Source organism: Carassius carassius, chromosome 46 (assembly GCF_963082965.1).
Source record: "Carassius carassius chromosome 46, fCarCar2.1, whole genome shotgun sequence".
NCBI lineage: Eukaryota > Metazoa > Chordata > Actinopteri > Cypriniformes > Cyprinidae > Carassius > Carassius carassius.
In genome coordinates, this window is record NC_081800.1 from 2,689,597 (window position 1) to 2,704,120 (window position 14,524).

General features: G+C 39.3%; 1 protein-coding gene across 1 annotated transcript; it reads left to right on the forward strand.

Annotated features, from left to right (window-relative positions):
* Positions 1-9,794: 9,794 nt before the first annotated feature.
* On the forward strand, positions 9,795-13,283 carry LOC132129785 (transcription factor MafB). Its single transcript, XM_059541543.1, has one exon. It carries the CDS (start codon positions 10,184-10,186, stop codon positions 11,357-11,359), a length of 1,176 nt encoding a protein of 391 aa, XP_059397526.1. The 5' UTR covers positions 9,795-10,183; the 3' UTR covers positions 11,360-13,283.
* Positions 13,284-14,524: the final 1,241 nt, after the last annotated feature.

The following is a 14,524-nucleotide window of genomic DNA, read 5'->3' on the forward strand; positions in this document are numbered from 1 at the left end:
CATGCATCACCATCAGCTAAAAAACAAATGGGCTGTCAGCCCCGTATTTACCTCCGATTGTTCATGCACTCTCACATACACTTGAGTGAGATGTAAATATGACCCAAACAGACTCAGTCCATCTTCTGTACAACAGTCTAGTCATGTGCTGGAAGCGGAAAGGACACATTTGTTCACTGGGAATAGACTTAATGTTGTAATTGAGAGTTAAAGCTTCAGAACTACATGTTTCTACTGCAGGGGTTTCAAACTACCAGCCTGCCGGCCAGATTCAGTTTAATTCAGCCAACAAATCAGTTTCAACTTCTGGCATTTTGGCCTTTTATGTTAACAATTAAAAAAAAATTGCCCATTCATCCAGTAGAGCATTTGTGGATTCGACAGAGAAACAGCGAAGCGTGATTTATCACTTCATAGAACAGGTTTCATCTGCTCCAGAGTCCAGTATCAGTATGCTTTATACAACTCCATCCAACATTTGGCATTGTACTTGGTGATGTGGTGCAGCTGCTCGGCCATGGAAACCCATTCTACAAAGCTCCAGCCACTCAGTTTCTGTGCTGATATGAATGCCAGTGGACGTTTCGGACTCATCAACTATACACTTGTATGTGCCTCAGCTCCGTTCTGACCCATTCTGTGACTGTATATGGTCTTCCGCTTTGTGGCTGAGTTTGCTGATGTTCCTAAATGCTTCCACATTCCAATTACATCATTTACAGCTGACCGTCGAATATCTAGCAGGGATGAAATTCAACTAATTGATTTATTGCAAAGGTGGCATCCTAACACAGTACTACTTGAATTCAGAACCACCAACCACACAATGTTTGTAAATGCAGACTGCATGGCAAGGTGCTTGATTTTATACACATGTGGTGAGGGTTCTGACTGGAACACTATATAGTCAAAATACAGTCAATAAATATAGTCAATAAATATAGTCAATAAATAGATAATAATCATCAACAATAAATGCAACGAGTGATATATTACTCAAACTCATAAAAAGTTATTGACAATTATGTGTGTGTGTGATATATACAGTACAGACCAAAAGTTTGGACACACCTTCTCATTCAAAGAGTTTTCTTTATTTTCATGACTATGAAAATTGTAGAGTCACACTGAAGGCATCAAGGGCTATTTGACCAAGAAGGAGAGTGATGGGGTGCTGCGCCAGATGACCTGGCCTCCACAGTCACCGGACCTGAACCCAATCGAGATGGTTTAGGGGTGAGCTGGACCGCAGACAGAAGGCAATATATATATATATATATATTCCTTAAAGCATGTGGTAGTGATTATATTCCTAAGACCTGGAAACAGCAACAAAGTCACACTATTGAGAGCACAATGAGAAACTTGTTTAATTTATGTGGCACGTGGGTTGGGATGGCAGTGATACATGGTTTGGTTCAGCGATTGATAAAAGAAAGGAAATTTCTTGGAAACATTCACCATAGTGGATATGGGTGCAATACATCAGCTATTTACAAACACAAATAACTAATAAACACCCATCCCTTACGATACAGCGCCCTAAACATAGACCAAATAATGAGTACTACAAAGAATTCTGGAAGAGATTGTGAAAGCGCTGTAATAGCAAAACAAAAGAAAAAAAATCAATTATTGCAATTAGGTCACTTTAATAATTCCCCTCTAAAAGCACTAAAGCTCCACCTTCAAAGATTGTGTATTTATTAACACTCATTAACAGAGTTTTAATCTTCACCATTTCAGACTCAACTAAAGCAGTAAACTGGAGCAATTATAAGAAAGAAAAAGAGAAACAGATACAGATCAATATCTGAATTGAGATTCTAACCTGAAACAAAAAAGACATCACCAGTTAAGCTCAGTCAGCTCTGTTCTTAATCTTTTAACCGAGAACTCAGTTCTAAAATTCAAACCAAACCAAACCAAACAATAAAACAGTAAACAAAACAACAACAAACAAACAGACACAAATAAACAAATAAAATGTTAGTTATCAAATATTTCAGTTAGCATAAAGAAAACCTATTCTGACAATTCAAAATTCACACACTGATTCCACACGAACAGAAATTGTCTGTCTACTTTTTAGCCTAATCTACAATATAACAATGCATTAATTTATTTTTATTTTTATAATTATAGCAGTAACTTGGTCATGGTAACATGATTATCAATGCAATTTAATGTTAATGTAAAGATTCACAGTAGCAAACTTTATTTGATTTACAGTAAATCTACCTTTCTTTTTAAAGGCATCAAAGGCCGTGTTTTTCCTGATAGATCTTTAATATTGCTCAAATTTACAGTATGTCAATGATGCAGAGTCTTAATGCACTCTGCGACGGACAAAATGAATGTGTGTCAGGAACTGGCTTTATGAAGCCTCTTTTTCATTTGGACTAGTTTAATCCAATATACCGGCAAGACTTTTAGATGGTCACCGGTGGTATTTGTTTATAAAATCCCTCTTGTGCAGTCATTACTTAGATCCACACACACACACACACACACACACACACCCATCACCACCGAAACCATTTAAGAGAGAGAAAAATCACATTTCATTTATAAAACCAATAAACAACCCTCTGACTTCCCCACTAGCAGTTTCCATTTGAATTGACAAACAAACAAATAAATAAATAGGAATAAAAATGAGTGAATAAATAAACAGAAGTAAGAGGAGTAGATGAGGAGGTGTAGGACGAGGTTGGAGAGCTGCATGGGGGAAGAGGAGGGGCGCTCAGGGAACGTCTTTGTAGTGATTCGTATCCCCGATGGATGGCTCTTACAGAGCCGTGTATTTATTTTTCCGGGGAGCTACGTGGGAAGATTTGTTATTCCCTGGCGTTTCTAGTTTTTCACATTGCTCTACATCCCTGGCTCCATATTTCATCAGTACGCCCCCAATTCCCAAACAGATTTATTTACAAGCTATATTCAACCCCCCACCCCTTGTTTGTTGTTTCTTTTTCTGTTATCATCTCTGTCTCAATCAAAATAAATATTAGTTAAGGCACTGCTCCGATGACAAACTTTTGTACCTTTTTTTATGATTTTCATTATCTCATTTGTCACACTTGAAATGTCTGATAACTTTCATGATTTTGCTCTTATTCGTTTGTTTATTTTTGAATGATGATTATAGTTTGTATAATGGAAAAGTAATTTCCAGGCTGGGCATTAAGATGTATGATCCTGCAGAAATGTGCATCCTCCCATCCCCCTTCCCAAAACTACTACATATTCTATCACTTTGCCATGGATGAACTATGAGTCCAACAGATGCATAGCACTGAACAAAAATACATACATAAATACATATACAGAAATCTTGAGAGAACATTTATCCTCTTGCATTTAAAATATGAGGAGTGGTTTGTTTTACAGTTAAAGAATCCATACCTTTTTTATTACATCATCTAACTTTTCCATAGGGATAAAATGAATTTGATGGAACAGTCCATATTCATGTGTTTTGGTGAGGAATGGAGCAAACCATTTGAATTTGAAGGGGGAGAATGGAAAGCATTCTGACTCCAATATATCAAGACTAAACGGCCTTGTCTTTGAGTAAGGGGTGAGAAAATCTCTCTCTCTCTCTCTCTCTGCAGTTATCTGAGAGCAGATAATCTTGTCCACTAAATCACAAAATGATCACAGCAAGCATGGTTTAATCAAACAAATTAAATCATGAGACAGAAAAAAAGGTTAAAAGAAAAACACACTGGACAATTTTTTTTATTTATTTATTTCATTCATTTGATATTAACATCCTCTTAAATATTTGATACTAATTTGATATTGATTTTTACTCATTTATGATTCAAAGAACCATTAACATCCATGGACACTTTTCATTTCATGAATGGTTCTTCACGGTGGAAAAAAGGTTATTTCGGTTTTTACAATGTTCTTCACACTAATGGAAGATAATAATAGACTCTCTGAGGAACCGAAATGTTCTTATCTGGCATCGCTGTGGAACCTTTATTTTTTAAGAGTGTAGTTAACGTAACATTTCAGCCATAACCCAATTTTGAGAAACCACCAAAACCATAAACAAAGCATGAACGACTGAGCAAACAAAAAAATACTAATACAAATGAACAACTCAAGAAACCTTATCCATAATACACTATCATGCATAATAACTCAATATAAAGTCATCCTTGCCCCTTACACTCCTCTTTTTCAGCATTAAACCCCTAAAATCCCCGTCCATGCTTCGAGCACCCCCCGGCCCGTCTGTGGCCACCCTCCTCTTCCTCCCGGGCTCAGGGTCATTCATCACGGGGCAGGAGTGGAGCCCGGGGCCTGCGGGCTGCTGTCAGGTGCTCACATCGGTCCTTTGTGCCGGACCGCAAACAAGTGTCGGATCAGCAAAAGTCTATTAAAGGCTGGTGGGCTTTTCACAAGCAATCGGCAGCGGGTCACTGACTTCACTGCTCCGACTCTCTGGACCCTCTTTGTGTCGCCGGCGTGCCGTGACAGATCCCGGCAAGATTAATGGTTTTTAGCGAGCACTTCTTTTTTTTATTTTCACCATCTCTCCTCCTCTTCTGCTCATCCGCCTCTCACCTCTGTCTCCTAACTCAGAATTATTCACGTTATTGGAGAATTTGCGCTTTCCTCTCATTTCCCATCGCTTTCCCCCGCAGCCTGCATCAAACTCTGCCAGAACTTTCTGTCAAACTCTAGCAGTAGTGTTCGGTGAATTTACCTAATCATTGTAAATGTAGGCTATTACATTAGCCTGCCGTAATCAAATTAACGCGCTTTAATGCCTCAAATCTGATTAAAAATAAAGAGTCTTCACTTTCAGATAACGCAGAAAATACTCTTTTTATGTCATACAATAAAGTATCTACATTTCACAGAATTTTGGATGATTTTGGAAAATATGAAGTACATAATTCATAATAGATTTTATATATATATATATATATATATACTGCTGCCACAACGGAGACATCACACAAAACTTTTGTTTAAACAGTTTTAGTCAAAGCAGATGTAATTTGGGCTATGTTTGCTAAATGCCACGAATAATACAAATCTCTTGAACTGATAATATAATGAATAAAACATTTTCATATTTGTTTATTTAGGCCTGTTCTATTTTATTTACCGCTTTGAGAGTAGCCTACCGTTTTTTCTTTTTCTTTCTTTTCTTTCTTTTTTATATGAAGTTAAAGAATGGCTTATTCATGAGTAAAAATAAAGTGCAACCGATTATATGGAAAAATACAACCCATAAAGATTGATCGCTTAATTTGGCACAAAGTCAAGCTGGAAATAATTTGCATTTTATAATATCCCTGTATTTTCTCTTTTACGTGGATTCATTAAATTATGGATATTAATAATAAAGACAGGATATAACGATGATTGATGATAATGAGTTGCTGATTATCATGTAGGTCAGACAGAATCCTTAAAGCAGAGAGATAAACCATAATTCCATGTCTAATATCCAACCCGTTTCCTTCATCAGTCAACACTATAGCATAATTCAAAGCCTTCTTTGATTGACAGCGTCGTGTTTTACAAACGCATTCACTGAACTGCACTAACGACTGAACAAGTCTGTATAATTGTGTTAATAGATGCGCATTTTTGATAACACCGAGCATTTCTCTTTCTAATGTGGCGCAGTGTGAGAACAAAAGTGTCAGATGCTGTAATAAACCGATGTCACAAATGAAATTGATGTCAGAAAAGGTAATGCATGCAGTTTTCAAATAAAACCTAATTTGTCTTCAAACTGATATATTTTATTTTCACGGAACATTTATTTATTAATTTAGTTATTAATTAATTCCATTCATTTTGTTAGTTTGTTCTTTTCTCGATCTCAGGTGCGCCTGCGTGTCTTGTCCACTAGAGGCGTCGCACTCTTGTAAACCCGTCGACGAGCTGCTCGTTGTAAATCACTGTCATCACTGTGAAAGTGCATGGCTCTGAATTCATCCGGCGACACATTTGAGATCAAATCAGCTGCACTCGGACTTGTCTGTCTTCTTTTCTTCGGTTCTTCGATAGCATGTATCAGAGCAATGTAAGTCTAAATATGTGTCTTGATTCCTGTATTGTTATTAGCAACTCTGACCTGTCTATTCATTATTATTATTATTTTCATGTTTGAAGACCTTGCTGCTTCCATCGTAAGAGACGAGACGTCTAAGGTTATTCATTTTAGTCATTCTACACACATCTATACGTTGATAATGTTTTACAGTGTAAACAATTGCACTTATAATCTAAACGTTTTGGATCTCCCGAGTAATTTTTTTTAAACACTTTCAATTGATAATTCATGATAACATACATTACATTTGTTTATAATTATTATTGTTATTATTATCATTATTTTTAAAGATGAAAACAGCTTTTCATTGGTTTAAGACGTAAATAAAATGTGTGCGTTTACTTTTGTGCATTTTCTTTTTAAATCTGAACTGTCATGACATAACTTCGGCAGTACGAATAAGAATCTTCCTGAGAAGCTCTGTCCCGTCTCGATATAACGCGAAATTGCTTCAAGCTTTTATAGTCGTGTCTGTTACATATAACCAGCTCTCATAATAGATGATACAGTCGTGGCCAAAAGTTTTGAGAATTACATAAATATTAGTTTTCAAAAAGTTTGCTGCTAAACTGCTTTTAGATCTTTGTTTCAGTTGTTTCTGTGATGTACAGAAATATAATTACAAGCACTTCATACGTTTCAAAGGCTTTTATCGACAATTACATGACATTTATGCAAAGAGTCAGTATTTGCAGTGTTGGCCCTTCTTTTTCAGGACCTCTGCAATTCGACTGGGCATGCTCTCAATCAACTTCTGGGCCAAATCCTGACTGATAGCAATCCATTCTTTCATAATAACTTCTTGAGAAGCAACCCCACACATGAATGGTGTCAGGATGCTTTACTGTTGGCATGACACAGGACTGATGGTAGCGCTCACCTTTTCTTCTCCGGACAAGCCTTTTTCCAGATGCCCCAAACAATCGGAAAGGGGCTTCATCGGAGAATATGTCTTTGCCCCAGTCCTCAGCAGTCCATTCACTATACTTTCTGCAGAATATCAATCTGTCCCTGATGTTTTTTTTTGGAGAGAAGTGGCTTCTTTGCTGCCCTTCTTGACACCAGGCCATCTTCCAGAAGTCTTGTCCTCACTGTTCGTGCAGATGTGCTCACACCTGCCTGCTGCCATTCCTGAGCAAGCTCTGCACTGGTGGCACTCCGATCCTGCAGCTGAATCCTCTTTAGGAGACGATCCTGGCGCTTGCTGGACTTTCTTGGACGCCCTGAAGCCTTCTTTACAAGAATTGAACCTCTTTCCTTGAAGTTCTTGATGATCCTATAAATTGTTGATTTAGGTGCAATCTTAGTAGCCACAATATCCTTGCCTGTGAAGCCATTTTTATGCAACGCAATGATGGCTGCACGCGTTTCTTTGCAGGTCACCATGGTTAACAATGGAAGAACAATGATTTCAAGCATCACCCTCCTTTTAACATGTCAAGTCTGCCATTCTAACCCAATCAGCCTGACATAATGATCTCCAGCCTTGTGCTCGTCAACATTCTCACCTGAGTTAACAAGACGATTACTGAAATGATCTCAGCAGGTCCTTTTAGTTGACAGCAATGAAATGCAGTGGAAAGGTTTTTTTGAGATTAAGTTAATTTTCATGGCAAAGAAGGACTATGCAATTCATCTGATCACTCTTCATAACATTCTGGAGTATATGCAAATTGCTATTATAAAAACTTAAGCAGCAACTTTTCCAATTTCCAATATTTATGTAATTCTCAAAACTTTTGGCCACGACTGTATTCTGTTTTCCACTGTACTCTTCTAGAAAGCAGAGCACAAGACTTTTCGCAACCGCCAATTACCTGCGTGTGTTCTAAGAGGAGGATGATAAGGAAACAAGAAAGATTTCTCTGTCTGTCTCACCCTATTTCCCCCATAAACACACACACATTCAATATTGCATTTGTATTTTCCCTCAAAAGTCTTCTACACTGTTATAAAAACAAAGTGCACTCGACAAGGCTGTCATCACTTGCAAAAATGCAATCATGAGTTACAATGAGATCATCAATATTTAAATATGTCATACTCATCTAATTGTCCATGGCTGAATGTCCTATGTCCTTATGAGCTGTAAAAACAAAAAACAAAAACCAAGGGGGGAGCCGGACCAGTCTCCCTTCCAAGCCCAGTATCCGAGGCCTGGGACATTCACCGGCATGCGGTCCACAAGCTCTCCCTCTGACAACTGCTCCATGAAACATCTCTGATTTTATTTCTCTTATTCATTCCTAAAAATCGTAGGATGGGAATCTCATTAGGCCAAATAAGCATGCATCAACACTTTTACCGCTGTCCATAAGCAAGAGGATCACTTAATAGATCATTAACCACCAATATGCTGCTGACATAAGAGATTTTTTGTCATCTCCTCTCCATTAGAGAGAGAGAGAAAACAGCAGCGGCGAGTCTGAGAGAATCAGAGCGCGTGACGGGACGGGCCCGGTGCTTTTACTATGGGTTTGCGTAAACTGCGATCAAAGAATGAACATTAACAGCCTAGTTGACGTGGAGATGCGATGCCGACAGGGGTAAGTAAAATTCTCAATGACCGACGAAGGGAGAAAAAATTAATTAAAATAATTCTTTACATTTTATATATATATATATATATATATATATATATATATATATATATATATATATATATATATATATATATATATATCTTTACTAAGGTTATTGACATTATTGAAATAGACTATATTTAAACAGTTTTAATAAATACTTAATGTGTTTGTGTATATGACTTGTGCCTAACAAAAATCATCAAGTCTTAAACAGCGATGTAACCATGCCTGTTTTGAAAGAATTAGTCAAACCCCTCGTTGATAGGTCAATAGGTCTTTTACTCGAAGACAGAAGTTTTTTTTAAATATTGGTTTATTTTCATTAATCTTTACAATTAACTCACAGATAAAATCACTCACAGTCTTACATCTTATAGTCGTATGGCCCTTTTAATGACTAACGGGAGCACGAGACGAGAGCGCGGCAGGTGAGCGCGCGCGCGGTGGTCAGATGGGCCACGTGAGGGCAGCGTTGGGTGAGTTTTCATGACTCCAGCGTGACCCGCCGCGCAATACCAGCCCTTCACTTCAGCTTGTCTTGTTGAAAATTCAAGAGTTAATAAATATTGCGATAAAACATACACCTGGTGTGTCCCGGGCGTCCTCATTCATGTAAAACACCATCATCATTACCATCATGTTTTGTTCTATCTATCTATCTATCTATCTATCTATCTATCTATCTATCTATCTATCTATATATATATATATATATATATATATATATATATATATATATATATATATAATGTTGGCTGATGTAACTACCTGCTTTCGCATGTTACAGACTAATATTTTTTTTTAAATAAACCAGTTAAATTAATTTGGAAACTGTATGTTGTTTAAAATTGAAATAAATAACATATATGTAAACAGGAGCATAAATGGACTTTTCATATAATGTGACGTTTTGAAAATAATTCCAGTTACAGTATGTTGTACTTTGTAGGCTATGTAGTACAGAACAAACGGCTGTGCGCGTATCCAATCAGTCAATACACGAAATACCACTGTCCCTTTCTTCATCCCGTCAGCTGACAACACACAAACAACGATCATTATGCTAATTCTCCAGATGTGACTGGTCGCCGGCCACCTCTGACGTCACGCGCGCGTAGACTATAACAGCACCGAGAGCTCTGGCGTCCTGCTACAGTCTGAAAACTCAGGAGTGCGAGCTGAACTCTCTGCGGTGCAGAGCTGGACAAACACAGCACCCATCCACCTCAAAGCTGCTTCACTTACTTAAGGACATATTTTGGAGTACCCGGGATTGGGACGGGAGCCCTTGTCCGGTACTTATTTTTGTCTTTTATTTATGTTTTGAGTTCGACGGGACGCGACTTTCTCCAGAACTGTCCAAAGACTGCAGCTGTCGAGCTCTGTGTGTCCACGTGAGGCAAATGTCTTTTGCAGTGCATTAGTCCAGAAAGTTTTTGTTTTTTATTTGTATTTTTTTGCTCTCTCTGGCTTTCTCCCGTTTGAACATTTCGAGCGACTCTGCATGCTCCAGCGCTCGAGCGCAACGCGTTCGGAGACCCATCCAGAAAATTGCATGCGCAAAGAGAGGGAAGAAAAGCAAAAGTCGAGTTTCGCGACGCTGGTAAACACTTTGCTGAAGAACAGGGACACAATGAGCGCCGATCTCGCCATGGGGCCCGAGCTGCCCACCAGCCCGCTGGCGTTGGAATATGTCAATGACTTTGATTTGATGAAATTCGAGGTGAAGAAAGAGGCCTTGGCGGGACTCGATCGCTCCAACATACGGCAATGCAATCGCCTCCAGCCGCAGGGCTCCGTGTCCTCGACTCCAATCAGCACCCCGTGCAGCTCCGTGCCGTCCTCCCCGAGCTTCAGCCCCACGGAGCAGAAGAACCATCTGGAGGAGCTGTACTGGATGCCCAGCGGCGCTTACCCGCAGCAGATCGACCCGCAGACGCTAAGCCTGACGCCCGAAGACGCGGTGGAGGCTCTGATCGGTGCCACGGCCCACGGGCACCCTCCGCCCCCTCATGTGCAGCAGCAGTTGCAAGCAGAAGGCTTTGAGGGATACAGGGGCGCGCATCACCACCACGGTCACGCGCAGCAGCAGCAGCACCACCACCAATACGGCGCGATCCCGCATCACCCCGACGACCTGCAAAGTCACCCCGGCGCCCACGGGCACCACCATCACCACCACCACCACAGTCAGGACCCCGACAGCCCTTCTCCTACGTCGCCCGGGTCCCACCAGCAGCTCCACCACCGTCACCACCACCATCACCACCCGCACGCCCACCCCGGCCAGCAGGGTCACCACGGTGTGGGTGGAGGCCTGAGCGTGGAGGACCGCTTCTCCGACGACCAGCTGGTGTCCATGACCGTACGGGAGCTCAACCGACACCTACGGGGCTTCACCAAGGACGAGGTGATCCGCCTGAAGCAGAAACGCCGGACCCTGAAGAACCGGGGCTACGCGCAGTCGTGCCGCTTCAAGCGCGTGCAGCAGAAGCACGTGCTGGAGAACGAGAAGACGCATCTCGTCAACCAGGTAGAGCAGCTCAAGCAAGAGATCAACCGGCTGGCCCGAGAGAGAGACGCCTACAAACTCAAGTGCGAGAAACTGAGCGGAGCGAGCGGGTTCCGCGAGGCAGGCTCCACGAGCGACAACCCGTCCTCTCCCGAGTTCTTCATGTGAGTGTGTGTTTCCTATGCCCGAGAGACTTTGCGCTCATTCAGATAACAGCAGATACAGTACTCATATTAGAAGAATAATCCACAAGAAATAATAATCTCATATGTAATCATCGCCACCGATCTTGGCAACTAAAATGCGAAGAACATGTTAGAATGTTTTCTGGGAAATGTAATTTAGTTGCTTGTAGTAATTTAACCCCTTTAGTAGAGATCTCACAACAAAAAGAAAAGCGAAGAACTGGCTTTTGTATACGTAGGATAACTTCAGATAAAACCTTCTTTCCATCATCTGGTTTGTTCTTGGTTGTTCAGGAAAAAAAAAGTGCTGAGCGGGGAGAGAAACTTTGGACTTTTTTTTCTTTTTTATTTTTTTACTTGGCCAGAAAAGTTGAGAGCACCACGATATGCAAACCTCCCTTCCTCCTCCTGTGTAACGCGCCTGAGCGAGGCGACAGGGGACTTTATGCAACATCTCATTGGTTTATTGCCTGCTTGGTTATATATAGATATATATATATTAAAAATAAAATGAAAAAACGACAATAACAAACACATAAATCTGCATTAAGATATTAATCCTGCATGCTGGACATGTATGGTAATAATTTCTATTTTATACACTTCTTTCTTGGTTTCTTTCTTTCTATTAATTATGTATCACAAAGAGCATGTTTTTGATCTCTAGCTCTTTTTTGGGGGGATATGAGACTGGTTCTCCGGTCGCTCATTGTATGGGTTCATTTGGACTTGTAAATATATGCAACAGCAATCCTACAAACCGACATCGAAGAGCTGATTGTTTCCCAACTTTTATGATTTGTTTCATGTATTGGCAAGGGATTTTCAGTAACGGGCATTTTGCAGTTGCATATAAAGCAAGCAAACTTTGTCAAAGAAGCGCACTTTCTTGGGTAATGATTTTAGAATTGGCAGTTTTTATTTCTATTTTTTGGATTGCTTCTTGCTTTTAGCAGACATGCCGCACACGCACAGTCATAGATGAATTTAAAGCACGCCTTTCATTTGAACTGGTGCTCATAGTTTCACGTCTAGTTGTAGCAAGACACAAGTGTGTGTGTGTGTGTGTGTGTGTGTGTTTCTTCTTCATGCAAACTGTTGCATAATCTATTGCTATTTTATAATATAAGCAATACGTCTAGGTCGTGTCTTTTTTGAATGATAGGATTTCAACGAATGGGCACACTTTCACCGACATTTCTTTTTTCTGTTTTTCTTTTTCTTTAAAGCTATATGAGCTGCCCGTTTTATAAACCAACATTTCAAAATGTGGTTATTATAATCCAGCTCGAGGGTGTAGGCTTCTTAAATCAGGGGTTTTTGTATTATTGTCTAACATGAAAACTACGCATGTATTTCAGTGGAGAGTTAATGATCAATGTTAAATGTTTGCCTTTATTTTTTTCTCTGCCGGTCAGTAAAAAATAAGGGATTCAGGTTCTGCATAATCTCAAAATGAAAATTATATGTCTCATGTTATTGTTCTGTTTATTATTATTTTTTTTTTCTTTCTTTTTGTTTTCACTATTATGTCGATATTCTGGTTCTGCTGGCCAGATGCATAGTTTTTATTTTAATGATTAAATTAACAAACTGTCAGATCATATTGAATAAGCATGGTGCTTGCATCTAAGAAACATTGTTAAAAAGACTCGCATTTAACAATCTTTTTTGGTTTATTACTGATTCAACTGTGTTGAAATCAAATGTAAACTGCAGCAGCAGGTTGTTGTTTTGTTTGTTAATTGCATGTATTATGAGGGGATCAATTTTCAAATCTGTTTATATAAATGGAAAAAACTAGAGTTTAATTCGGACTGTTCCATTCAGGCTGGTTTCTGTTTCATTTTTGCTGTTTTTGGAAGAAATGATTTCATATTTTGCTTATTAAAGTCCGTGAAATGGCATTGATTTCTTAGTCACTCATTTTATGCGTCAATTCCTGTGTCTGTCAAAGTGACGCAACAGTTCGGTTTACTGTATCCCGCACTGTTATCACGCAACACTGCAATCCAGTGATCAATCAGTCATCAATCAACCTCCCCTGAACATTCGACTGAGAAGCGATATTTCTGTGAGCTTGTTTGAGCGGGTGTTGTCCTGCAGACCGTCTCTAGATGAACTTTGACCTCAAACGACCCACATTCAGAAATGCCCTCTTATTATTAATCCGTATTTGAGAATTAAACTGCGCGCGCGCGCCCGCGTGTGTGTGTGTGTGGAGACCATTCCTTTATAAGAAGAAGAAGAAAGAAAACAAATAAATAATAATAATAATAATCAGAGGCTTTTTCAGAGGTTGTATAGGCTAGGCTACTTATCATTAATTTATTGAGCGTTATTTAAATAGGATGTGCATTATATTAAGGACGTTAATGAAGAAGCAGAAGAAGAAGAAGAAGAAAAAGAAGAAGAAGAAAGAAAGACAGCTAAAAGCAGAAGCTGTGTGTGTTTCTGCCTTCAGTTGTGGTGTGACCTGCAGGATTTCAGGCCTCTCGTGCTGACGAGAGCAAAAATCCAGCGCGCACGTGCGCTCGGTAAAATGAGATCTTTGACCTTGCGCTCGAGGCCCAGACTGTGGGAACAGAACAATTAACCCCTCCGACACCCGATACAACAAACATTTTCATATTTCAAAATGATTTAATGATAGTGTGGATATTTTGGTAGTATATAAATATATATAAACTATACTGCAAACTATAGGTAAATAATGTTTAATTAGCGGAGACCAGGACTAGCTGTTAAACAGTGATTATTTTTACTGAGAGATTGTTTTTAAATCATTTGTGTATTTGCACATAGGACATTAAAAGCTATTAAACATTTCCACCTTTTTGCCTATAAAATAGGTCAGTACTGTCTCTAGTCGTGTATGCCAGTGTAGTTTTATTGTTTTAGCTTGTTGCTCAACTGCTATTACAAAATGTGATGATACTGTAATTTAAGGTTGGAATTCAGAATTCAAATTCAAAATATTCTCATTTAAAACTGTTTACAAAACTACTGCATTAAGGGACACAGGCAGTTGTGCAATTGGACTTTGGACTCAGATTGGTCTTGTGACAGTATAGCCCCGATCCTTAGCATAATTACACAACATACAAATTTGTTTAAAAAAAACCTGAAGAAAGTTGATATCCATTAA